Source organism: Galeopterus variegatus, unplaced genomic scaffold (assembly GCF_000696425.1).
Source record: "Galeopterus variegatus unplaced genomic scaffold, G_variegatus-3.0.2 Scaffold913, whole genome shotgun sequence".
NCBI lineage: Eukaryota > Metazoa > Chordata > Mammalia > Dermoptera > Cynocephalidae > Galeopterus > Galeopterus variegatus.
Window position 1 is genome coordinate 424,848 of NW_007727024.1, and position 24,931 is coordinate 449,778.

The following is a 24,931-nucleotide window of genomic DNA, read 5'->3' on the forward strand; positions in this document are numbered from 1 at the left end:
GCGCTGCCGCGCCTCCTAAGCGGCGCACTATCCAGTGCGCCACTGGGCCGGCCCGACATATACCATTTTTAAATAAATATGTTAAATTTAATTTTTACCTAGATCTAGCAGAAGGAAAGGAGACCAAAACAAAAATGGAAGGACCTGCTGAATTCCTGATGCATCATTGTTCACTACACTGGTTCTGAAAAGATGCTTCTTAATTAAAAAAAATAATTTAAGCCTTTAAGGAGTTAGCGTCATGCCTTTTAAAAAAAATCATTTCATTCAATTTTGTTATTGTATTTTTAACCTTTTACCATGAAAAAAATTTTAAATATGCAAAAGTAAGAAGAATAGATAATTAACCATCATGTACCCATTATCCAGTTTCAACAATTATCGTTTTGCAATTCTTTCCTCGTCCATTTCCCCACCACCGTATTCATTTCCCTCCTTCCTTCCTTCCTTCCTCCATCCATCCATCCTCCCTTCTTCCTTCCTTCTTTTTTTTCTGGTCTGGAGTATTTTAAAGCAAATCCTGACATCACATCATCTTATTTGTAAATACATACGTAATTCAATTTTAGACCAATTTCATGGATTCCTTTACAAACTACGAGGTGATTAACTCTCCCTCTTCTTTCCACCTGTCCTCCTCTGGCTCCTTTCGCTGTAGTTAATGATACGACTTTTACTTTGTCAGGGTTTGTAACATTCATAATTTGGTCTGCAACCATAATTTCCCCATTCCTTACTCTTAGGTCTGTATTTAAATAAATTCAATGCTCACTCAGGCCTTTTGACACAGACCATTTAAGAGTTCTTTATTTTGATTCATCTCTTAGTTGGCTTATTTCATATATTTTTTTTTCAAGAAGGGGCTTACAGGCACTCAATTCTCTCAGTTCTTGCGTGTTTGAGAATGTCTGCCTGCTGCTCTTGTATTTTAACAGCGACGTAGCTGAGAGTAATATTCATGTCATGTTTTTCTTTCCCTTCAAAGTTTGCAGACATTGCTCTATCTTAACTTCTTGCATTTAAAGTTGCTGTACAGAAGCTGAGGCTGTGAGCTATTTCTCCCTTATTGACTTTTCCCCCATCTAGTTGCCTCATGGAATTTTATCCTGGAAGTCCAATAATTTAATCAGGTTGTATCTTTTGGTCAATTATTCTATATCCGTTTTTTGAAACATAGCATACTCTCATAATTTGTAGAAACAGTTCTTCCTTTTAAGAAAAATGTGTGCATTTATATCTTTGGATATATTGTCTATTCTATTTATTGGGCTTCCTACTGAAGGAATTAGCATAGTTTGGTTTCCATATCATATTCTCTGATTGTGTTAATGTCTATGTCTTCTACAGTATGTGTAATTATCTCAAATCTTTCCTCAAAGCCATTTATTATATGTCTAGCCTTCTATACTTTATTCTTGCTGACTCTTATTTACTTATTAGATCATTAATGGAATTATTGGGTTTTCAACTTGTTTCTTTGGTTCTTCAGTCCCTCTATTCCTCTAATTCTGTAATATTATCACCTTATCTATAAACTTTCTACAACTTTATTGACATATAATTCACATACTGTATAATTCAACCATCAAGCGTGCAATTCACCGGTTTACTCAAAATATATGTTTATGTTAAAATATTAATATTCACAGAGTTGTGAGATCATTACCACAATCAATTTTAGGACTTTTTATTACACCAAAAAGAACCCTCGTACACCTTAGCCATCACCCCCAAATCCTTCCTCCCCCAGCAGTAGGCGACCACTAATCTACTTTCTGTCTTTATAGATTTGCCTGTTCTGTACCTTTCATATGAATGGTATCATATAATATGTGTTCTTCTGTGACTAGCTTCTCTTATGTTTTTAAGGTTTATCCATGTCGTAGCACGTATCAAGTACTTTATTTCTTTTTATTGCTGAATTATTTTCCATTGTATGGATATTTTACCTAACCATGCATCCATTGGTGGACATCTGGATTATGTTTAACTTTTGAGGAACTGCCAAATGCCTGTTTCCAAAACTGCTGCACCATTTTACACTCCCATTGCAGTATGTGAAGGTTCCAATTATCTTACGTTGTCGCCAACACCTGCTTCCATTTTTAAAATGATACCCACCCTAGTTATTGTGGAGTAGTATCTCATTGTGGTTTCAATTTGCATTTCTCTGATGACTAATAACACTGAGCATCTTATATACTTATTGGCCCTTTTTATATCTTCTTTGGAGAATTGTCTATTCCGATTCTTTGCCCATTTTTAAATTGTGTTGTCTTTTTATTATTGACTTGTAATATTTTCATATATTCTAGATATAAGTCCCTTATAAGATATATAATTTGTAAAAAATTTTACCTATTCTGTGCGTTGTCTTTTCACTTGATATTGTCCTTTGAAGCACAAAAATTTTTAATTTTACTGATGTCTAGTTTGTCAGTTTTTTTCTTTTGTTGCTTGTGCTTTTAGTGTTCTAAGAAACCATTGCCTATTCCAAGGTCATAAAAATTTGTACTTGTGTTTTCTTCTAAGAGTTTTATAATTTTAGCTCTTATATTTAGGTCTTTGATCTATTTTGAGTTGATTTTTGACTATGGTGTGAGGTAGAGTTCCAAATTTATCCTTTCACAGGTATATATTCAGTTGTTCTAGCACCATTTGTTGAATCTTGGCACCATTGTGAAAAATCAAGTCACCATAAATGTGGAAGCTTTTCCTGGTCTCTCAGTTCTATTCAATTAATTGTTATATCTATCCTTTTGTCAGCATATCATACTATTCATCTATGAGCTTCAAAAAAATTAAATTCCAATTATTACTAAATTCTTTCAACAGGAATAGCTTGTTTTCTTGGGTCGTGTTTTCTATCAGATTCTCTCTCCCTCTCTCTCTGATGCCTGCACAATCACCATACCATTTTTGCTCTGATATAACTGGGTAAATTCTTCTTGACATCTTTCTCAGTGTTATCTGGGGCCAGCTTATCCAACCTACTTTCTTGGCCACAATTCAGGGATTGGTGTGTGGCTTTCTTTTCTGTAGCCTCAGGCTACAAAAGTTGGGGAATGGGAAACACTCAGTTGTCCTTGCTGGGAAATCTGAACTCTGCACACTCTCTCTGACATTTGGCCAATTTTTCTGAACCATGGGCCCATCCCACTCCCATCCCAGCTACCTACATGCCCCACCCCTGCAAGATTCAGCTCACATCCCTACTCAGCCTAGGCTCTGGAAGATGCAAACCCTGGTAGTTTTTCCCACCCCTACTAAAATCCTTCAGCATTATCAGGCACTTCCATGATTAAGGGTTTCTCTTTTTGGCAGCTGCAAAGCCACCATCATAATCCACTTTTCTCCACATTGGGGATGACCAGGGAGAACTCTCAGATTCTGGCGACTCACCTCCTTTCCTCTCTGCATCCCTCTTATCAAGAGAGTGGGGTGGCAGGTTCTGAGTTGGGAAATGTACCATACCAGAATCTTTTGTTCTCTCCCTGTGCACCACTTTTTAATGTTTAAGGAATTAAGCTGTAATTCTTTTTTTGGTTGTTGCTGGAGAATTTTAGGATTAAAACATTTTCGTTTAATTTTATTGGGTATTAAAGAAGGGAGCTTCTGTTATCCTACATCACTCTGCAACTTTACTTAAAAGTCAATCCATACAACATTTTTAGAAAGCAATCTGCCACTATGCTTACAGAGCTACAAAAATGTTCTCTACTCTAAGTCAGAAATCCCATTTGTGGGAATTTATCATAAGGAAATAAGTCACAATGAAAATAATCTGTGCACATGAGCATACAACACCATCTGTGATAGCAAAGAAATAACTTACATGTCCTGTGCTAGTAGACCAGTAAGACAGATGGAATATTTTTCATTCATTAAAATAATGGTTGTGTAAACTAAGTATTAACATAGAAAATGCTTTTAAGAAACAATGACAGATGAAAATAGAACAAAAAATTGGAATATATACCATTATGGCAACTACGTAAAAAGATGAATGCAGGTGAACAAGAAAGGGAAAATATTTTTTGAAAACTGAAATACCTGTGATAGGATGGTATGAACAAAGAGATGCTTTTTGATCATTTTTCTTTAATAGACTTAAACTGCTTTTACAGTAAAAAAGGGAACACCGAAAGCATAAATCAGTAAAGTATTTTTCCCCCTTCCCTTGCTGATGTTGAGCTAGAGCTTATTGGTGGCTTCATTCAGGAACATTTAGGCCAAAGAAAAAAGATTTAACTGAGTAAAAGTGGATTTACCAGCTGTGTGACTTTGGCCAAGGTTACCTTTTGCACATATGTAAAATGGGTCTGATTTTATGTTGAGCTTAGAAAAATCACAGTAGAGAGTAAACAAGATACACATACCAAGCATTTAGCATAGCACATAGAAAGGCAGGAGGTAACATTAAGATCTAGTCTCTTTGATTCTCACCAGAGTAATGGCTCCTGTTCTCTCTGAGTTCTGATTATGATTATAACTCAGATTCTGGTCAGGGTGTAAGGGTGGAAAGGAGAGAATAGCAGAAATCCAGGAAGACATATAACTTCTATTTCCTCTGACTACACCCCACCCAGATCTGTTTTCCTCTCCTGCACTTGGAGAATAAGGTGAACTTCTCAATTGAGAAGTGAGTGACTTTTCAAAGGGTACACAATACATGGGTAAAAAAGAGAAATTTAGCATTTTCTAGACAAATAAATCCCTGGATTGACAAACAAGGATCTATGTCAGATGATGTGAACCCAACCTTGAGAGAATCTCCCAAAGTTCTGCTTGCTTTCTTTAATGTACGCTCCCCAATGTAGTTCCTCCAGCATTTATTTGAGAGATTTATTTATGCCATGTCTCCTAGATCATGAAAAGTCCAGAAAATAATGTTCCATGAAATCAGGGATGGCCTTTCTCGAGCTCTCAACATTAGAATTTTAACCCTGGGCCCTTGTGCAAAGGCTAAAAAGGCATGTTAATCTTTTAAAGATGGTTATAAGAAAGCACAATCAAAGCAAAGAGGCCACATTTTAGATAATTCCATGAATGAGTGCATGAAATGTCCAGAAAAGGCAAATCTATCGAGAGTACATTAGTGATCGAATGCGGCTGAGAATGGGAACAGATACTAATTAAAAATAGGCATGAAGCATCTTATTGGGGTGATGAAAATGTTCTAAAACTGGACTATGGTGATGGTTGCACAACTAGGTAAATGTACTAAAAACCATCGATTTGTACAGTTAAATGTGTAAATTTTATGGTATGTAAATTATATCTCCGTGAAATTGTTATATACATAAGAAAGAAAGCATATTCAGCACTTAAAAACATACCTTTTGATTCAAATGGGCTCTGGCTAGGAGCTTCCCAATTTCCCTCTAAGATAATTACAAAGGCACAGGAGAAAAAAAGAAAGGAATGATGTTGCTAAAAACAAAAACTAAAAGGATCTGGGCAAAATCTCTTCTAATTAGAAAGCAGATGAGCTGGATTGAGAAAGAATCTTCTTCAAAAGACTGCATGAGGAAAGACAGACAAATCTACAGGGTCCCTCCCCAGTGGCCGCCTGGAGACTCAGGCTGCATACTGCACAGAAAATCAGTCAGCCGTTCATCGGCCAGCCAGATGCTGATCTGGGAGGGCCGTCTCATCATCTTTTCACCCCCCTTGGTAGGCCATCTTTCTAGAGCTGAGAGGGTAGCAATGAGTAAGAAGGAGGTGGTCGTGGCACCTTAAATTCAGTGAGGTGTGACCCTCCAAAGAGAAGAGCCACAGAGCCCCTCTGTTGATGACACAAATAGAAAAGGCTGCTTTCAACAGACGGCATTAGTTGATCACATGTGGTCACTGGGTCTTGCCATCCCGTTGCTCCTTCATCTAGAGCAGAGTTCACAGTGTTTGGTTCACCATAAAGGTGTTCTATGAATATTATTTACCTTGATGAATTCCAAAAGCAGTAAGGATTTTGAAAACTAGCAGGAAGAGAGAAGTATATGTTTACCATGAAGACAAAAGTAAAGCTTAACTTTCCATGGACATGTCCACGTCGGTCACTTGTGTCGTTTTATTCTTACCAACAGCCTTTCCTGAACCAAACCTACTTCTAAGTAGAGCAGCTGCTGTGAAAGAAGATAAATGAAGAAGCCAGTGTGCAGTGCATGCTGAGAATGATGGTCTGTCTAATGCCACATTGGCTGAGTAGGACATGGAGGCAGGAGATGAGGCCATCACAGAAGACAGAAGACATTACGGGGGAAAGTGGGAGCTGTGCTCATCGCTGGGGGAATGAAGGATGTCGTCACAAACTGGACCAAGTGTGGGGTCAAGGGCAACTCATGTCCTATCTCTGTGGACACAGAGCATGAACAGATTGATCTAAAAAGATGAGGAAAGCAGAAGACAACATGTGGAACCTGTGAGAAAATACTGCAATGTATGGGAACACAATATGGAGATTAGCCTGAAGAATACGTCTCTGAAACTTGTTTAATGTGGGATTTTAAACCAAATTTACTCAGTAAGGTACAGAAATACATCAAAGTAGAAAGGGAAAGCTTTAAGGAGAAAACAGACTGAGATGTAAAGGCACAACGAGATACAAAGTGAGATGAACGATGTAACAGAGACGATGATGATGGCAGCAATAAAAATTGCTAGTTTTTATTTAACACTGTCTACATGTTATGCTTTATTCTAAGTATTTTTTAATCTTCACAAGAACAACACCATGAATGTGTTCTATTATTGCCCCCATTTGTAACTGAGGAAACTGAGAGGGGTTAAGAGAGTTGCTTAAGGCCACCAACTAGTTAGTGCTGGAGCCAGGATTTGAACTCTGACATTTTATTCCATGGCTTCTGCTTTTAATCCTTACACTAAGAAAGAATGGCAAGGAAACAAAAGAAACAAAAGCAGAACTGAAATCAGTTAAGGAAGTAAAGAGAATAGCTGCAGTGGTACATGGCTGATACTAAAATGAAAAGACTGGGCTGGCCGGTTAGCTCACTTGGGAGAGCGTGGTGCTGTTGACACCAAGGTCAAGGGTTCAGATCCCCTTATTGGCCAGTTGGAAAAAAAAAAAAAAAAAAAAAAAAAAAAACACCCAACAAAAAATGAAAAGACCACCTAGAAAGGGCAAAAATACAAAAATAAGGAAAGAGGAAATGATAGATATGGAAGCCAAAGAATAAAATCTTTCTTTGCTGACTGAAAGGTAAATTTTATGTTATGTATATCTCATCATAATAAAAAAACAAGCAAAATCTTCCAAACCAAGAAAAAAAAATGAATATGCCACTATCTAACTAATGAATTGATACAGGGCCTCCATGCAGTCACCTGACAAATGACCATGCATCACGTGAAGTGTGCCAGGCATGCAAGGGAAAGGTGTGTGGGTTGGGGAGCAGTGACACCTGCTTCATTGTTCTGTTATTGTGAAAAATTTAAAAAAAGAAAAAAATTTCAAAAACACTAGAAGCATTGTACAGTTAACATATGTGCACCTGCCTCCTACATTTTACCATTAGCTTTTTACTTCTTTTATTACATACCTACTCATCCTCTATCCATCCATTAATCCATCTTTTTTTTTAGAACATTTCAAAATAGATTGTAAACATCTATATACTTCCCCATAAATAGGGTTCAGTATTTGTTTATGTGTTTTTTTCTTTTGATATAAAACTTACATACAATGGAGTGCAGCATACATTCACTAAGTTTTGGCACATACACGTATCTGTGTAACCCAGATCATTCTTAATACATGACGCATTACTATCAGCCCTGGAAGTTCTCTCGTGGTCCTTCATATCTTTTTTTTTACAATCACAAAAAAGTAAAGCTATTTGGAAGGTATTTACAGTATGATCTTTTTTTATGTATAGAAATATAGAAAAAACAAAAGAAAAAAACATAAAAAGTGATATTTCTAGATAGTGGGATTACCTTTGATTTTAATTTTCTTCTATTCCCTTCTCTGTATTTTCTGAATTTGGGTAATTTTTTGCAAAAATAAAGCTGTCATATCATTTTTGTAGGAAAGCTACAAAATTTTCCTTGGCTTTTGTAAAGGGCTTATGTGGTTCACATATTCTGGTTGGGTTTAAAACACATGATTCAAGCTATTATAGTAGGAAATAACAAACAGGTACTAAATTACCTCTTTCTGGAAAGATGTTGTTTTTGGTGAGTTTGACACTTTTGGGCCTTGGGTGGTTATCATCCATGCCCATGATCAGGTTGCGGAAAAACAGATCAAATTTCTTTCTGCAGTCCGCGTGGATGGTGCCGGCCACGGTCCACACCAAGGAAAAGAGGAATAGTCCTTGCAGCCAGAGGAAGATCTGTTGACTTGACAGACCTTCAAATAATTCAGTTTCCTCCTCTTCTGTTTCCCTTATTTCATCTGAAAGTGATAAAAGAGAACCTCAGGACAAGGTGCAGAGTGCCACAGGTGAAAGATGTGAACTGGCTGGTTCACGAAGCGCCTGGGGCAGCAGGTGATAATGGCTGAGTGCCCATCACCTGCTAGATCCTTTAGCACATACATTTTTTTTTCCATTAAGGTAAAATATACATAACATAAAACTTAACTTAACCATAAAACTATCTTAACCATTTTTAAATGTACAGTTCAGTGGTATTAAGCACATTTGTACTGTTGTGCAACTACCACCATCATCAATCTCTGGAACTCTTTTCGTCTTGCAGAACTGAAGCTCTGTACCCATTAAACAATAAGTCCCCATTTTCCTACTTCCCAAGCCCCTGGAAACCAGCATTCAACTTTCTGTCCCTATGATTTTGACTACTCTAGGTACATCATAGATATGAAATCATATAGTCATTTTGTGACTGACGTATTACACTTAGCATAATGTCTTCAGGGTTCATCCACAGTGTAGCACGTGTCAGAATTTCCTTTCTTTTTAAGGCTGAATAATAGTCTATCGTATGATTAGAACACATTTTGTTTATCCATTCATCCATTGATAGACACTTGGGTTGCTTCCATATTTTGCCTATGGTGCGTAAGTTTGCTATGAATATGGGTGAATATTTATCTGAGTCCCTGCTGTTGATTCTTTTGGGTATATACTCAGAAGTGAAAATGCTGGATCATATGGTTAACCTACGTTTACTTTTTTGAGGAACCACTAAACTATTTTCCACAGCAGCATTCTCACCAACAGTGCACAAGTATTTTTCCACATTCTTGCCAACACTTTATTTCTTTTGTTTTTTTATGGTAGCCATTCTAATAGGTGTGATGTGGTATCTCTTTATGATTGCAATTTGCATTCCCTAATGATTAGTGATGTTGAACCTCTTTTTATGTGCTTATTGGCCATTTGTATATCTTCTTTGGAGATATGTCTTTCCCATTTTTGAATTGTGTTCTTTGTATTTTTGTTTCTAAATTTTAGGGGTTCTCTATATACTCCAAATATTAATCCTTTAATAAATATATGATTTGCAAATCTTTTCTCCCATTCTGTGTGGTTTGCCATTCTACTATGTTGATAGTGTCTTTCGATGCACAAACATTTTTGATTTTGATGAAGTCTAATTTGTCTTTATGTTGTTGCCTGTGCCTTTGGTATCATACCAATAAATCACTGCCAAATCCAGTGTTGTGAGCTTTTGCCTTACATTTTCTTCTTAAAGTTTTTTTTATTAAAACTACAATGTTTTAGATCTCATGTTTAGATTTTTCATCCATTTTGAGTTAATTTTTGTATATGATATTAGGTAAGGATCCAACTTCATTCTTTTGCATGTGGATATCCAATTTTCCCAGCACCATTTGTTGAAAATATTGTCCTTTCACCACTGAATTGTCTTGACACTCTTGTCAGAAAAAAAACTTGATTATATACGTGAGGATTTATTTCTGTGCTCTCTCTTCATTCCATTGGTTATATATCAGTCTATGCCATTACCCTACTCTCGAGTACTACAGCTTTTAGTAAGATTTTAAGTCTGGAAGTGTGAGTCCTCCAGCTCTTTGGCTATTTGGGCTCCCTTGAGATTCTGTATGAATTTTAGAATAGATTTTTCTACTTCTGCAAAAAATGTCATTGGGATTTGATTTGGATTACATTGAATCTGTTTATGGCTTTGGGAAGTATTGACATCTTAACAATATTGTCTTCCAATGTATGAACATGGGATATCTTTCCATTTATTTATGTCTTCTTTAATTTTTTTCAGCAGTGTTTTATAGTTTTCATCATAGAAGTCTTTCAACTTCTTGGTTAATTTAATTCCTACATATTTTATTCTATGTGATGCTGTTGTAGTTGGCATTGTTTTCTTTCCTTTTCAAATGTTCGTTGTTAGTGTATAGAAATGGAAGTGATTTTCTTTTTTTTTGAAATGGAAGTGATTTTCATATGTTGATTTTGTATACTAACACTGCTGAATTCATTTATTAGTTCTACACTTTTGTGTGTGTGTAATCTTTAGGCTTTTCTATCTAAAAGATCATCGCATCTGCAAACAGATAATTTTACTTCTTTTTTTCCAATTTGAATTCCTTTCATTTCTTTTTCTTGCCTAATGACTCTCGCTACAATTTCTGGTGTTATGTTTAATGGAGGTGGTGAAAGTGAGCATCTTTGCCTTGTTCCTGACCTAAGAAGACAAGCTTTCAGTCTTTCATGATCGAATATGTCTGTGGTGGCTGTTTTATATATGGCTTTTATCACGTTGAGGTAGTTTCTTCCCATTCCTAGTTCATCGAATGTTTTTAATCAAAAAGGTGTTGAGTTTTGTCAAATCCTTTTTCTGCATCAATAGAGATGATTGTGTTATTTTTTCTTTATTATGTTAATGTGCTATATTATATTGATTGATTTTCATATGTTAAACCATCTTTGCATACAGGAATGCATCCAACTTGGTCATGAGGTATAATCTTTTTAATATGCTGCTAAATTTGGTTTGCTAGTTTGGGGTTTCTTTTGTTTGGTTGGGTTTTTTTTTTCTTTTTGAGGATTTTTGCATCAATGTTCATAAGGGATTTTTGTCTACAGGTTTTTGTTTTGTTTTGATTTGTCTTGTGTCTTACAGAGTCTTTGGCTTTGGTATCAGGGCAATGCTGCTCATAGAGAATGTGCTAGGATGTGTTCCCTCTTCAAGTTTTTGGAAAAGTTTGAGAAGGATTTAAACATTTGGTAGTATTCACCAATGAAACTGTCAGGTCCAGGGCCTTTCTTTTATAGAAGATTTTTAATTACTGGTGCAGTATCTTTACTAGTTATAGGTTTATTCAGATTTTCTGTTTCTTCATGATTCAATCTTGGTAGGTTTTATCATTCTAGGAATCTGTGCACTTCATCTAGTTTATCCAATTTGTTGACATGCAATTGTTCATAGTACTCTCTTATAAATCCTTTTTATTTCTGTAGAATTGGTAGTAACATTCCCATTTTTATATCTGATTTAAATAATTTGAATCTTCTCTCAGTTTATCTAGGTAAATGTCAATTTTGTTAATCTTTTTATGAAACAACTTTTGGTTTTGTTAATTTTCTCTATCACTTATTTACACTCTAATCTTTATTATTTCCTTCCTTCTGTTAGCTTTGGGTTTAGTTTGTTCTTTTTCTAGTTCCTTAAGTTGTGAAGTTAGGTTGTGCATTTGAGATCTTTCTCTTTTTTACTGTAAGCATTTAAAGCTATAAATTTCCTCTGTAGCACTGCTTTTGGTATGTTGTGTTTTCATTTTCATTCATCTCCAAGTACTTTCTAATTTCCCTTGTGATTTCTTCTTTGACTCATGAGTTGTTTAAGAGTATGTTATTTCACTTTCACAAAAATTGGGAATTTTCCAGTTTTTCTTCTGTTATAGATTTCTAATCTCATTTCACTGTGGTCAGAGGAGATACTTTGTATGACATCTGTTTTTCTAAATCTATTGAGACAATTTGTGGAATAACATATAACATAACATCTAAAGTACACATGAGAAAAGTGTGCATTCTGTTGTTGTTAGGCAGAACGTTCTGTACATGTCTACTAGATCTAGTTGGTTTATTGTGTTGTTCAAGTCCTCTATTCTCACTTATCTTCTGTCCAGGTGTGTGTTCTATCCATTACTGATAGTGTGGCTTTGAAGTCTTCAATTACTATAGAACTGTCTATTCCTCTCTCCAATTCTGTCAATTTTTGTTTCATATATTTCAGTGGTCTGTTATTAGGTGTGTAAATGTAATTGTTATATCTTTTTGCTCTATTGAATCTTCTATTTTTTTTTTCCTTTTTGTCTTTTTTACTGACCGGTAACGGGATCGCAACCCTCGGTGTCGCGCCCGTACCGGGGACCGGCAACGGGATCACAACCCTAGGTGTTGTGCCCACACTGGGCTCAGCCAGTGAGCGGGAACTGGTCTCCATATGGGATCTGAACCCTCGGCGGGAGCGCCGCCGCACTCCCAAGCGGCGCACTCTCCAGTGCGCCACCAGGCTGGCCCTGAATCTTCTTTTAATATATAATTCCTTCTTTGTCCCTTATAACCTTTTTTGATTTAAAGTCTATTTTGTCTGATATTTTCTGATATTGGCATACCTACCCCAGTTCTCTTTTTTTTACTATTTGTATGGAGTATCTTTTTCTATCCCTTCACTTTCATCCGACTTGTGTCTTTATATCTAAAGTGAGTCTCTTGTGCACAGCATAGAGGAGAATCACGTTATTATTTTTAAAAATCTATTTGGCCAATCTTTGCCTTTTGATTGGGAGAGTTTAATTCATTTACATTTATACATATTTAAAGTACTACTGATAAGAAGGGTCATACTGTTGACATTTCACTGTTTGTTGTCTTATTGCTTTTTTTCCCCTTATTTCCTGCATTGCAATCTTCTTTTTTGTTTGGTTGAATTTTTGTAGTAAAACTTTTTAATTCCCTTTTCATTTCCTTTTGTGTATATTTTATAGCTACTTTCTTAATGGTTATCATAGGGATTACATTTAACATCCTAAAGTTATAACACTTTAATTTGAATTTATTTCAGCTTTAGTTCAGTAACAAATAAAAATTCTGTTCCTGTACAGCCTTGTCCCCACCCTCTTTCAGCTATTGATGTCACAAAATTATGTCTTTATCCATTGTGTATCCAGAAACATAGACTAATAATTGTTTTTTAATGAATTAATCTCTTAAATTATGTAGAAAACAGAAAGTGGAGGTATAAACTGAAGTTACAACAATACTAGCTTTTATCATTGCCTATGTATTTTTTTTTTTTTTTTAAAGATGACCGGCAAGGGGATCTTAACCCTTGACTTGGTGTTGTCAGCACCACGCTCAGCCAGTGAGCAAACCGGCCATCCGTATATGGGATCCGAACCCGGGGCCTTGGTGTTATCAGCACCGCACTCTCCCGAGTGAGCCACGGCCGGCCCATCATTGCCTATGTATTTACCTTTACTGAGCTCTGTCTTTCTTCATATAGCTTCCAGTTACTATCAGGAATCTTTTCACTTCATTCTGTAGGACTCCTGTTAGCATTTCCTGCAGAGCAAAACTAATGGTAATAAATGAACTTCCTTAGTTAAATTTATCTGTTAATGTCATAATTTCTCCCTCACTTTTGTAGGACAGTTTTGCCAGTTATATAATTCTTGGTTGACAGTTTTTTCTTTCAGCACTTGGAATATATTAGCTCACTGCCTTCTGTCCTCCAAAGATTCTAATGAGAAATTTGCTGAAAATCTTACTGAGGATTCCTTGTATGTTGAGTCACTTCTCTCTCATTGCTTTCAAGATTCTCTTTGTCTTTGGCTATCAACAGTTTGATTATAATGTGTCTTGGTGTAGGTTTCTTTTAATTCCTCCCACCTGAAGTTTATTGAGCTTCTTGGATGTTCATATTCACATTTTTTATCAAATCTGGGTTTACAGCCATTATTTCTTCAAATACTTTTTCTGCCCTTTCTCTCTCTCTCTCATCTCTCTCAGATTCCAACAATGTGTGTGTTGGTCTACTTGACAGTGTCTGGAAAATCTCTTAGGCTCTGTTCACTTTTCTAAAATCTTTTTTATTTCTGTTCCTCAGACTTGATAATTTCAATTGTTATATCTTCAAGTTCACTATTTCTTTCTTTCTTTCTTTTTTTTTCTATTTCAAAGGCTCGAATCTGCCTTTGAATCCTCTAGTGAATTTTTCATTTCAGTCATTGTAGTTTTCAGCTCCAGAATTTCTTTTTGGTTTCTTTTTAGGTTTTTATCTCATTACTGATATTTCCATTTTGTTCATACATCATTTTCTTAACTTTCTACATGTCATGTTTAGCTCTCTGAGCATTTTAAAAGACAGAGGTGTTAAAGTTTTTGCCTACTAGTCCACCATCTGTTTTTTCTCCAGGACAGTTTCTGTCAATTTAGTTTTTTTCTTTGAATGAATTACATTTTCCTATTCCTTTTACACTCTGTGACTTTTATTTCTTCTGAAAACTGGACATTTGAATCTATCATTCAACATGGTAACTTTCAAAATCAGTTTTTCCCTCCTTCCATAGGGTTTGCTATGTTGTTTTTGTTGTTTGATTGTTGTCAGCTTTTCTGTTCTGGGGATTACCTTGAGATGTAAGCTTAAGGTCCTCTCAGATCTTTTCTGAGGCCATACCTTTCCTTGGCCATCTGTAGTGCTTTTCTAAATTCTCATGGATATGTGATTGTTTCTGAATGTCCTGGTCCTTAAATGTCTGGCTCCCAAAAGTGGAAAAATAGAAAAAGAGGAACAAAGGGTGCTGGACCTTTAAATTTCCAAGAAGTCGCTTCATCTTGAGATGGTGGTGCTTGTAATCATGGGGAGGGGGACTGCAACAACAGCTGCCTGCTTCTGCGTCTACACCTCTACAGTCAGAAGCAGCAAATGGTAGTCAGAACACAAATCCTTGATCTTTGGAGGACAGGGTCCTTATTGCCCACCCTGGCTCCCACAAGCTGTGTGCAAGCTGCTCCTAGGACACAGGTAGGGCTGCCTATTTCAGCACTGAGGGCTGGAGGAAGTGTAGCTGCTAACATGCTAAAAGCTGAAATTGACCAAAATTAACTGTAATTCTGTGATAGTTGTAAGCCTTGGAATAGACCCCAGAATTGCAAAATAGTTACACCAGGCAGATTCTGCCAATACAATTGTTGTCTAGATGAGAAGACAGGCTGCTGGTGCTTCCTGCTTTGGCTTCTTCCCAGAATATTCTCTATCCACAAAAATTTTCTTTAACTTATGTAACAAACTTATGAAAGGGGTACAGTTATCTCCATTTTATAGATGAGTCAATTAAGGTTCAGAAAGGCCACAGGTCACATATCTTGGATGTAGTAAAGCTAGGATTTGAATCTAAACCTGGCTCCAAGCTCTTTACCATTTCACCAGTGCTTTTCAAAATTTAATGTGCACACAAATTACCCAGGGAGTTGTAAAAATGCAGATTCTGATTCAGTTGATCTGGAGCAGGGCCCAATATTCTCCTTTTCTATTGAACTCTCAGGTGATTCCAATGTTTCTGGTCCTTGCTCTTTTTTTTTTTCCTTTTTGTCTTTTTTCGTGACCGGTAATGGGATCCCTCCTTTTCTATTGAACTCTCAGGTGATTCCAATGTTTCTGGTCCTTGCTCTTTTTTTTTTTTTCCTTTTTGTCTTTTTTCGTGACTGGTAATGGGATCCCAACCCTTGGTGTCGCACCCGCACCGCGCTCAACCAGTGAGTGGACCAGTCTCTATATGGGATCCAAACCCTCGGCGGGAGCGCCACCGTGCTCCCAAGTGCCGCACTCTACCGAGTGCGCCACCGGCCGGCCTGATCCTTGCTCTTTGAAGAGCAAGACAGTACAGTACACTTTCCTCATCCAGGAAAGAGGATAAGCCCAAGAAAAAAACTGAGAATTGGATAAAATTTATCTTCCAAATGCTCTCCCTACCCTTTTAGCACTCCTTCTCCTTCCATGAGACACTTTTTTCTACCTATGCTATCCATAGTTGCCCAGGAATCTGCTGCAGTGCATCATCTGGGTCTTCCAGCCTTAGTCAGTCCCTATGGTCTTTCTGCTCCTTCTCCTCTCAGCAGCACATAAAGGTATTTGATGTTACTCTACAGTAACAATGAGCACCCCTAGTACGCATATCTTGGTTCCTAAATCCTACTCTTCAATATAAAAAGCCAGGGCTCCTTAGAGAAGTGGTTAATTACAGGGCTAAGCCAAAGGAAATGCAAGATGGGCCTGGTGCCAGAAAATAAGAACATACTTGAAAAAGGATGGGCTTACTGAAAGGAAACAGGAGCCAACATAAAGGAGCTACCAATGGCCAAAGCTAATTGGGCAACAAAATAAATTATTATAACATTGTATTATAACCTATAGAATAAAATAAATATCCATGGGTCCATACTTTGATCAATAAACAATAAGTAAACAAATCGGGAAGAGAAGCATTTATTCCTTACACAAAAAGTCTAATTAGTAAATGTAGAAGAAATAGAAATAGAAAATACCATTAGCCAAACACCACCATAATAATTGTTATAGGCAAGATGCACCCATGGATGCTAAAATCAGTGGGTGTAAGTTTGAGGAAAAATAGGGTATTTGCATTTTCCAAGAATCGTCCCCCAAGATATTTACTAAACATAAGGGGAAAAAACTAGTAACATGACAGTGAAGAAATGTGACTCTGACCAAAGTTAACTTTGTTTAGGGCCTCCACTGGTAATAAGACATATACATCATCACTTCTGTGGTATTCTTGCTAAAAACGTATAACCTCAATCTAATGATAAGAAAACATGAAGTAAAGTTAAATTGAAAGGCATTCTGTAAAATAATTGGCCAGTGCTTATCAAGTGGCAAGGTTGTCAAAGACAAGAAAAGACTGAGGAATTAGAGGAGACTGTGGAGAAGCAACAATTAAATGTGATGTGGCATTTCAAGTCAGATCCTGGAACAGAGAAAGGAGATATGCTTATGTAGCCAGGCACAGAAAGAGAAATACTGCATGTCCTCATGCATAAGTGGGAGCGGAGAAGGAAGGAAGGAAGGAAGGAAGGAAGGAAGGAAGGAAGGAAGGAAGGAAGGAAGGAAGGAAGGAAGGAAGGAAGGAAGGAAGGAAGGAAGGAAGGAAGGAAGGAAGGAAGGAAGGAAGGAAGGAAGGAAGGAAGGAAGGAAGGAAGGAAGGAAGGAAGGAAGGAAGGAAGGAAGGAAGGAAGGAAGGAAGGAAGGAAGGAAGAAAGAAAAGACAAGAGAGAGAAGAGAAAAGAAAGACCACAATAATATGTTGAACTTTCAGAAGGAGAGAACAGACCTATGATTACTAGAGGTGGGAAAGGGGGAGGTGGAGAGGGTTAGGATGAAACTGAGTAAGGGACAAAAAGAATAATTATGATTTATAATGATGAACATACTAGTAATATTGATTTGATCATCATATTTTGCACTGATAGTCACTCTGTACCCCATAAATATGTATAATCAATTGTTTCAATTAAAAAATAGTAGCATAAATACTCATACAATACCTTCCCAAAGCATTTGTTCAATAAACAATTATTCAAGCTGAATAAAGAAAAAAAATAAAGAAAAAAGAAAAGGGACATTTGCAGAAAAACTGATGCAACTCAAATAAAGTCTATAGTTTAGTTAGTAGTATTGTACCAATGGTGATTTCCTTGTTCTGATAATTGCACCTTGGGTATATAAGATGTTAACATTAAAGAAAGCAAGGTGAAGGGTTTATGTGACTCTCTGCACTCTTTTTGGAACTTTTCTGTAAGTGTAAAGTTATTTCAAAATAAAAGGCTAAAAAATGTATTTAGCATTCCTTACCTCAAGACCTTGTTAATCATAGCTGTAATGTTCTTGCATTTTAACACTGATAGAGTAAAAATTTAGAGCTCTGAAATCAGATACATGTGTATTCAAACCTAGTCCCCACTTGTTAGTGTCATGTGCATTAGAACACTCCTGAGAAATTTCATAGCTATAGATTTGGAAAGGCAAGAGATGAGGTCACTCAGGACTGGGGACCAGTAAGTCCATTTCTCATGCTGGCGCCTTCTTTCCTGGGAGATACTACACAAGGACAATAGACAAAGCTTAGAAAAATATGCAAAATTTACAAATAATACTGCAAATATATGGTATTGTATGCAATTGGTGTGCTTCTGAAAAAATTGCCTCCAAATTTATTTTTTCATTTTGGTGGCTTGCCTGTACAGGGATCCAAACCCTTGACCTTCGTGTTATAACACCGTGTTTTAACCAATTAAACTAACTAGCCAGCCCTTAATATTTGAAAATCAAATAATATTTAGAAATTTTCCACTTAACTGTTGACCATGTTACATTTTTTATCTATACCTGCAATGCCTTTGGAAGAAATGGGCTGACAAAACATGTCCGTGTACCAGAAGTTGTAAAGATTCATCTTGAGTTTAAATTATGTGCCATCTTGAAAATGAAATAGCATCCAATAAAAGTTCTTCAAATGGACACAACTATTGTCATTTCCAGTAGAATTCAGTGAAATTTAAAGATTCATCTTGAGTTTAAATTATGTGCCATCTTGAAAATGAAATAGCATCCAATAAAAGCTCTTCAAATGGACACAACTATTGTCATTTCCAGTAGAATTCAGTGAAATTTGATACACATGAAATTTGATTTATGTTATAGATATATCTGATTGTACCTTGGGAAGTACATAAATCATAGAACCATTGGTTTAAATGTCCTGAAGAGGTTTCCTAGTTTTGGAGACTAATGTTTTTAGTTCCCTTATAGTGTATCTATATGTTTTGTGAATTCAGATTTTGTAACATAAATTTTGTTAACATGTGCAAACTTCTTATATATTTTTTTCAGAATATTTTTCTTTCTGTGTCATCTAAATTCATCTCCCTCTGGGATGTCCCTGTGAGGCAAAGAGGGACAGGAATTATTATTACTCCCATTGCATGGATGAGAAACCTTAGACTGACTAAGGATGAAGTAATTTGCAAAAGAACACCCCGAAAACTTAATGTCAGATCAATGCTAAATACAGACTTTTTCTACTGAACTCTATTATCTATACTCCAAAACCTTGCTTGTTCTAGACCAAACAGCTAGTCTCACTGTAATTCAAGGGGGACAAAATAGGGGTAGGGACAGAAGAAATAGCCAAGGCATAGCCGAGCCCCATGTGGCTTAAGAACCACAGGTAGCACTTACCAAGCAGAGAGGAATACAGTCTCATCATTGAGAAGGCAAGGTGGATGGGAGATGTTTGCACCACAAATTTACAGTGCAGGCGACCAAAATCCAGGCAGGGCTGGACAAGCCACATGAACATGTCATTGACCTGGGAGTAGAAAGCTATGTGAGATTTGGAGACATGATCAGAAACTGAGCTGAAGATCAAGAGCTTGATTACCTCGGGAGGCTGTAGATATAGGTAAGATTGCAGATTACTTCTGAGTGCAGGTGCATTGGAGAAAACCCACAGGCACCAAGACCCCTGCCCCAGTTTCCTCCTGAATGGTCCTAAGACTGTGCAGCCCACAGACCATGCTGATTCAGTTTCCCATGCCCATTCCACTGTCCAGAGCTGGATGCTGAGAGAGGCGTGGAGATTCTCTAGGTCGGCTATAGGACACACAAAGTAGGTTTAGGACCCAGCGGCTGTATATGACTTTATTTCTATGAAAAATACTAGGAATTCTAAACAACTGCTTTACAAATGACTGTTAGACATTTGTAAGGTGGGACTCCCGTATAAAGTGGGGCCATGGAAAGAGCAGAGCTAGGTTTGGGGCTCATTTCAGAAAGTCAGCATATGTGCGTGTGTATTTATGTGCTTATTTGGGGGTATATTGATTTTTGTTTCTTGTCTCTGCTCCCAACCCATTTACTCTTTTAAAAAAATTACTTGACTCACTTTTCTCTTCATATTTCAGTGTTTTTCCCTTTTGTTATGCTTTGTTTGTAATTCTCACTGTACATTATTATGTTGAGTTTTGTTTTTTATTTTTGGAAATAGGCAGGCCATTACTAAATAAATATATATAGATGTGTAGATATGTGGATATGTATGTGTGTATACATGCATTTATATGCATATGTACTCATGGATATATGGTATATTCATACAGGCAACAAGTACTTATTGAGCATCTACTGACTGCACTGTAGTCGTGCTGTGTATAAACCATGGACAAGGCTGGCATGGCCCCTGCCCATGGTGCTTACAGTCTGAGGGGTAGAGAAGACAGACAATAAATTACTAAACAAGCAAGAAAATAAAATACTTATAGATCATGAAAAGTACCAGCAGGAAGCAAATTACAATGGAGAATAGAAAGGGTTTAAATAGGGTGGTCAGGGAAGTCTTCTTGGAGGAGGGGACCTTTATGCTGAGACCTGGATGACAGGGGTGAGACACCCATGAGACAAACTGGGGCGAGACTCCAGGAATAGGAATCAAAAGCTCAAAACCCTTGAGATGGCGAAACCTGGGTTTTTGTTGGAATGAAAACAAGATAGGAGTCTGAGGGAAAGCATAGGCAGTGAGCTTGCAGAGGCAGGCAAGGCTGGATCACATGTCTCATAGGCCCCAATAGGCAGTTAGATTTTTGTGCTAAGGACATTGGGGTGTCCCCAAAGGCCTTTAGATGTATGGGGAGTTGGCAGCTATCAGCGTGTGCACGCGCATGTGTGTGTGCAGAATGGTCCCTGGAAGTGCATGTGGGTATGAATTTGCATAAATGCATGTGTTTATATATACTATACATGTATGTAAGTGGTAACAGACATGGGAGCATCCTACGTAATCCCCTAGAGTGTTTCCACAGTGGGAACAGAGCCCGACTCTGACCCTTCTTGGTGTCCTCAGTGGGATGCTTTCCTTAGGCTCTCTATTAGTGCAGGGGTGGGTAGGAGGCACCAGAGCCCCTTCCCCTTCCTGCTTCCCTGGTCTGAGTGTGTGGTCAGTAACCTGCCATGCCTGAACTTTCCCACCTCTTTTAGGAAGGGAAGAAGGGAACGGTCACTCAGTCACTCGTAGTAGCTACAGTGAAAACATTTCAAACTGGTTCGAGCTCCCTAGCGGCAGAAGGTCTGCAATACAGGTCACAGGCACAGGGAGTGGCAGCACAAAGAGGAAGCCAGCTCTTCCCAACTTGGCCCATCTCCAGAGCCACATCTAGAGACATTTCTGCTAGTGGGCAATGGGGAAAGGGGTGACTTTCCAGCCACCCCTGCTGAAGAATGCTCCTCAGCGACTGGATTCTCCATGGGAGAGCTGAGGAGTGGTGGATAAGATGGACGACGAGGGAGAAGTGACCGCACCGCTCTGCCCCCACCACGTGGTGACAGGTGGAAAAATGGCAGGCAGCCAGGAAACAAGGTGATTGGGGACAGGCAGGGAATTCCCTGCCCCTTCTTGTCTCCTGGAAAACTGTGAAGGTGAAGATGTGTCTAGAGAGCCCTTGAAATGACAAGTAGGGGGTTTGGGGGGAGGGGAGAAGAAAGGGGCCCGAGAGTCTCACCAATTCCTTGTGCTCCTCAGTGAGGCTGGAGGGCAGGGTGTCCATGTACGAATCCTTTAGGGGCTTCCAGCCCAGCTGATGGGGCTCCATGTAGATCATCCCACACCTGGAAGCACAAACAGAGGCCAGGCTAGGTGCTCCCTCATGTGTACTAGCACCAGCTAACATTTAGCAGCATCTGCTGCACATTGGGCACCGTGCTAGGCCTTAATAGATCTTGACAATAACCTTCATCTAACCACGTGGTTTCCCTTATCCTATTCCCCTGGGTTTCCCCACCTCAGGTCACACAGCATGTTAAATCTCGTGTTCACCAGCCCCTTGATTTCTTTCATTCTTACATAGTTTTATAGCATTTCTGTGTGTTCCTAAAATATATATATATATATATATATATATTTTTTTTTTTTTTTTATTTTCATTGTTTTTAGCAACTTATATGGGGTACCATGTTGTAGGTAATATTTTGGGCTTACTTTTATAATAATATTGCTAAGATTTTTGTCCTTAATGTATTTACTAAGGTTTATCCATGTAATTGCACGTCAGTACAGTTCATTTGTTTTGAGTGCTATATATAAATCTTATAATTTCTGACTATATTATACTTTTATTAATTCACTCTTGTTAATGGGCATTTAGGCTGTTTCCAAGTGTTGGTTATTGTTGGTTGTGCCACAGTGAATATTATTGAACAGCTCTCCTATTTCACATGGGCAAAATCTTCTTTTGGGTATGTACTTAGGAGTGGAATTGCTGGGTCATGGGCATGTGAAGGTTCAACTTTAGGAGATAATGTCAAACTGTTTTTCAAAGCACTTGCTTGATTTTAGATACCCACCAGCAGTGTGGATTGAGGACTAATTTTATGATGAATTTAAGTGAACAACAAATAATATAGGTGATCTTCTAAGGCTTAATCACACTTGTGGATTTTTAGAGCTTTCTTTCTGGCTTAGGGTTAGTGGGGCCACACGTGTCCCCAGGGTACCAGTGCAAGCTGACTTACCTGCTCACAGTGGCTGGAGAGGCCTGCTCAAGGTCAGCTGGCTCGAAGATCAGACTCATCTTGGGGCTCATCTGGATAATCTCCCCACTCATTAAACACAGCTAAAAGTGCAAAGCAGAGGGGCAGAGAGGGGGCAAAGGGGTTATATTCCATCTGCAAGTGAAAGGCCCCAGTAGAGACGAAGCTTGTTTGAATACATTCCATAAATATTTCTTGCGCACCTACTAGGCACCAGGCACTGTTCTAGGTGCATAGAAAAAACAGCCCAGAGGGGAGGGAGGTTGGGGAGAGGTTGGATGGAGGACTTGGGGAGTAGCTGCAATTTGCGGTGATGGGCATGCTGATAGCATTGATTCGATCATCACATTTTGGGCACAGGTGGTGATGGTCAGCTTTGTACCCCACAAATATGCATAATCAATAATAAAAAACAGACAAAACTCCCTGTCCTCTTGAGGTTTATATTCAGCTGGGAGGAGGCAGATGATAAACAAAATATACAGTACAAGGGCTCTTCAAAAAGTTTGTGGAAGGCTTGTATTATCTTTTAATTCCATTTTCCCATGAACTTTTTGTAGTTCCCTCATATATAAAATGATGAAAAGTGATTCAGAGGAAAATGAAGTGTCAATAATAAAAAACAGACAAAACTCCCTGTCCTCTTGAGGTTTATATTCAGCTGGGAGGAGACAGATGATAAACAAAATATACAGTACAAGGGCTCTTCAAAAGGTTTGTGGAAGGTTTGTATTATCTTTTAATTCCATTTTCCCATGAACTTTTTGTAGTTCCCTCATATATAAAATGATGAAAAGTGATTCAGAGGAAAATGAAGTGGAAGAGAGGAGCTCAGTCATGGCTGGGTGAGCTGCAATATTAAATAGGGAGGTCAGAAAATCCACTGAATTGCAACCTTAGATGAAGAATCAAGAAGTTATCAGACATGCCATGTTTCAAGGGCCCATCCTCAGTGTTTAATGCAGAACTTCCGTTCACATTCTCACCGTTTTATTTGCTCAAGTCTCTCACAAAAGACTCCTTTGAACCCCCTGCAACATGGACTAATCTATGGATGGAGTGACAAGATCTCTCCATAAATCCCTTTCAAAATGGAATGAGAGACCATCAGAAGTGCTAGTGTTCAGCAGGCACAGTCCTGTAGAAAGTCATGCAAACATATAGGACAGGCTTGGAATACACTCTCAGTCAAGGGCACTGCTTTCCATTTGCCAATATGGGTTCAAGTGAGATGTTTAAGTCATAAGGCGAGGCCTGAGGCTTTGCTCTCAGGTGAGAAGAGGAGATATCATCAATCCTTGCTGTTCATCCCAACTGTGGTTAAAAAATTCCTTGCCATTGTGTGGCCCACATCAAACACATCGTGGAACAGGTTCCTGCATGCATCCCCAGGAAAGTCACAGCTATTATGGGGCAGACACCAGCAGCCCTGTCATCTCTGAATATCGAGAAAAGTAGAATAGACCCAAACCTGTGACTGTAATTTTATGTCCACCCAGAGCAGAGAAGAACCATTAGGAAATTCACCAATTATGACTCTCTTTATACTTCTAATCTTAAGACCAACTAATACATTTATACTATTAGTTTATATAATATATTCTGTATCGTGTAATAAAACATTTCTATTTTTATATATTATACAATCAAAATTATGCATATGCTATAATTAGTGTAGGTATATAATTTGGATAATTAGGCATTCCATTGTAAAGCATGAGTCACTCTTACTCTTGTGACATTTAAATACAGTTTGGAAATATATTTTGATTTGATAATGACATATTCCATGTAGGAACTCTTCCTTGAAATGGTAATAAATTTTATTTTATTTCATTTTAACAAATAGTTATCTGGCACTTGGTATATGCTGGGCACTATTATAAACAGTTTGCAAATATTAATTTATTTAATCTTTCTAACAACATTATGAGGTAGATACCGTTATCCCCATTTCACCAGTGATGAAGTTGAGGCATTGAGAGACTGCTCGGCATGTCTGAAGTTACACAGCTGGTAAGTAGCAGCACCAGGATTTGAACCCCGTCTGTTTGGCTCCGGAGTCCAAGCTCTTTAGCTATCATGTTGACTATGACAGAATGTATTTTCCACAGATCACTGCAACAAAACCTCCCATCCCACAGGCACTTTTTCTTTTTTTCTTTTTTAAAAGATGACCGGTAAGGGGATCTTAACCCTTGACTTGGTGTTGTCAGCACCACGCTCTCCCAAGTGAGCCAACTGGCCATCCCTGTATAGGGATCCGAACCCATGGCCTTGGTGTTATCAACACCATTCTCTCCCAAGTAAGCCATGGGCCGGGCCCCCACAGGCGCTTTTTCAATGTGACCTTGCCCACCTC

General features: G+C 37.9%; 1 protein-coding gene across 1 annotated transcript in view; it reads right to left on the bottom strand.

Moving 5' to 3' along the window:
* Positions 1-24,931, bottom strand: part of DNAH3 (dynein, axonemal, heavy chain 3) — a 118,015-nt gene that overhangs the window by 51,080 nt on the left and 42,004 nt on the right. Inside the window, exons 21-24 of the mRNA XM_008573407.1 lie at positions 22,552-22,652; positions 21,543-21,648; positions 19,228-19,357; positions 8,171-8,416 (exon numbers count right to left, since the gene is read on the bottom strand). Coding sequence (XP_008571629.1) covers positions 8,171-8,416; positions 19,228-19,357; positions 21,543-21,648; positions 22,552-22,652 — 583 coding nt within the window. The remainder of the gene's footprint in view (positions 1-8,170; positions 8,417-19,227; positions 19,358-21,542; positions 21,649-22,551; positions 22,653-24,931) is intronic.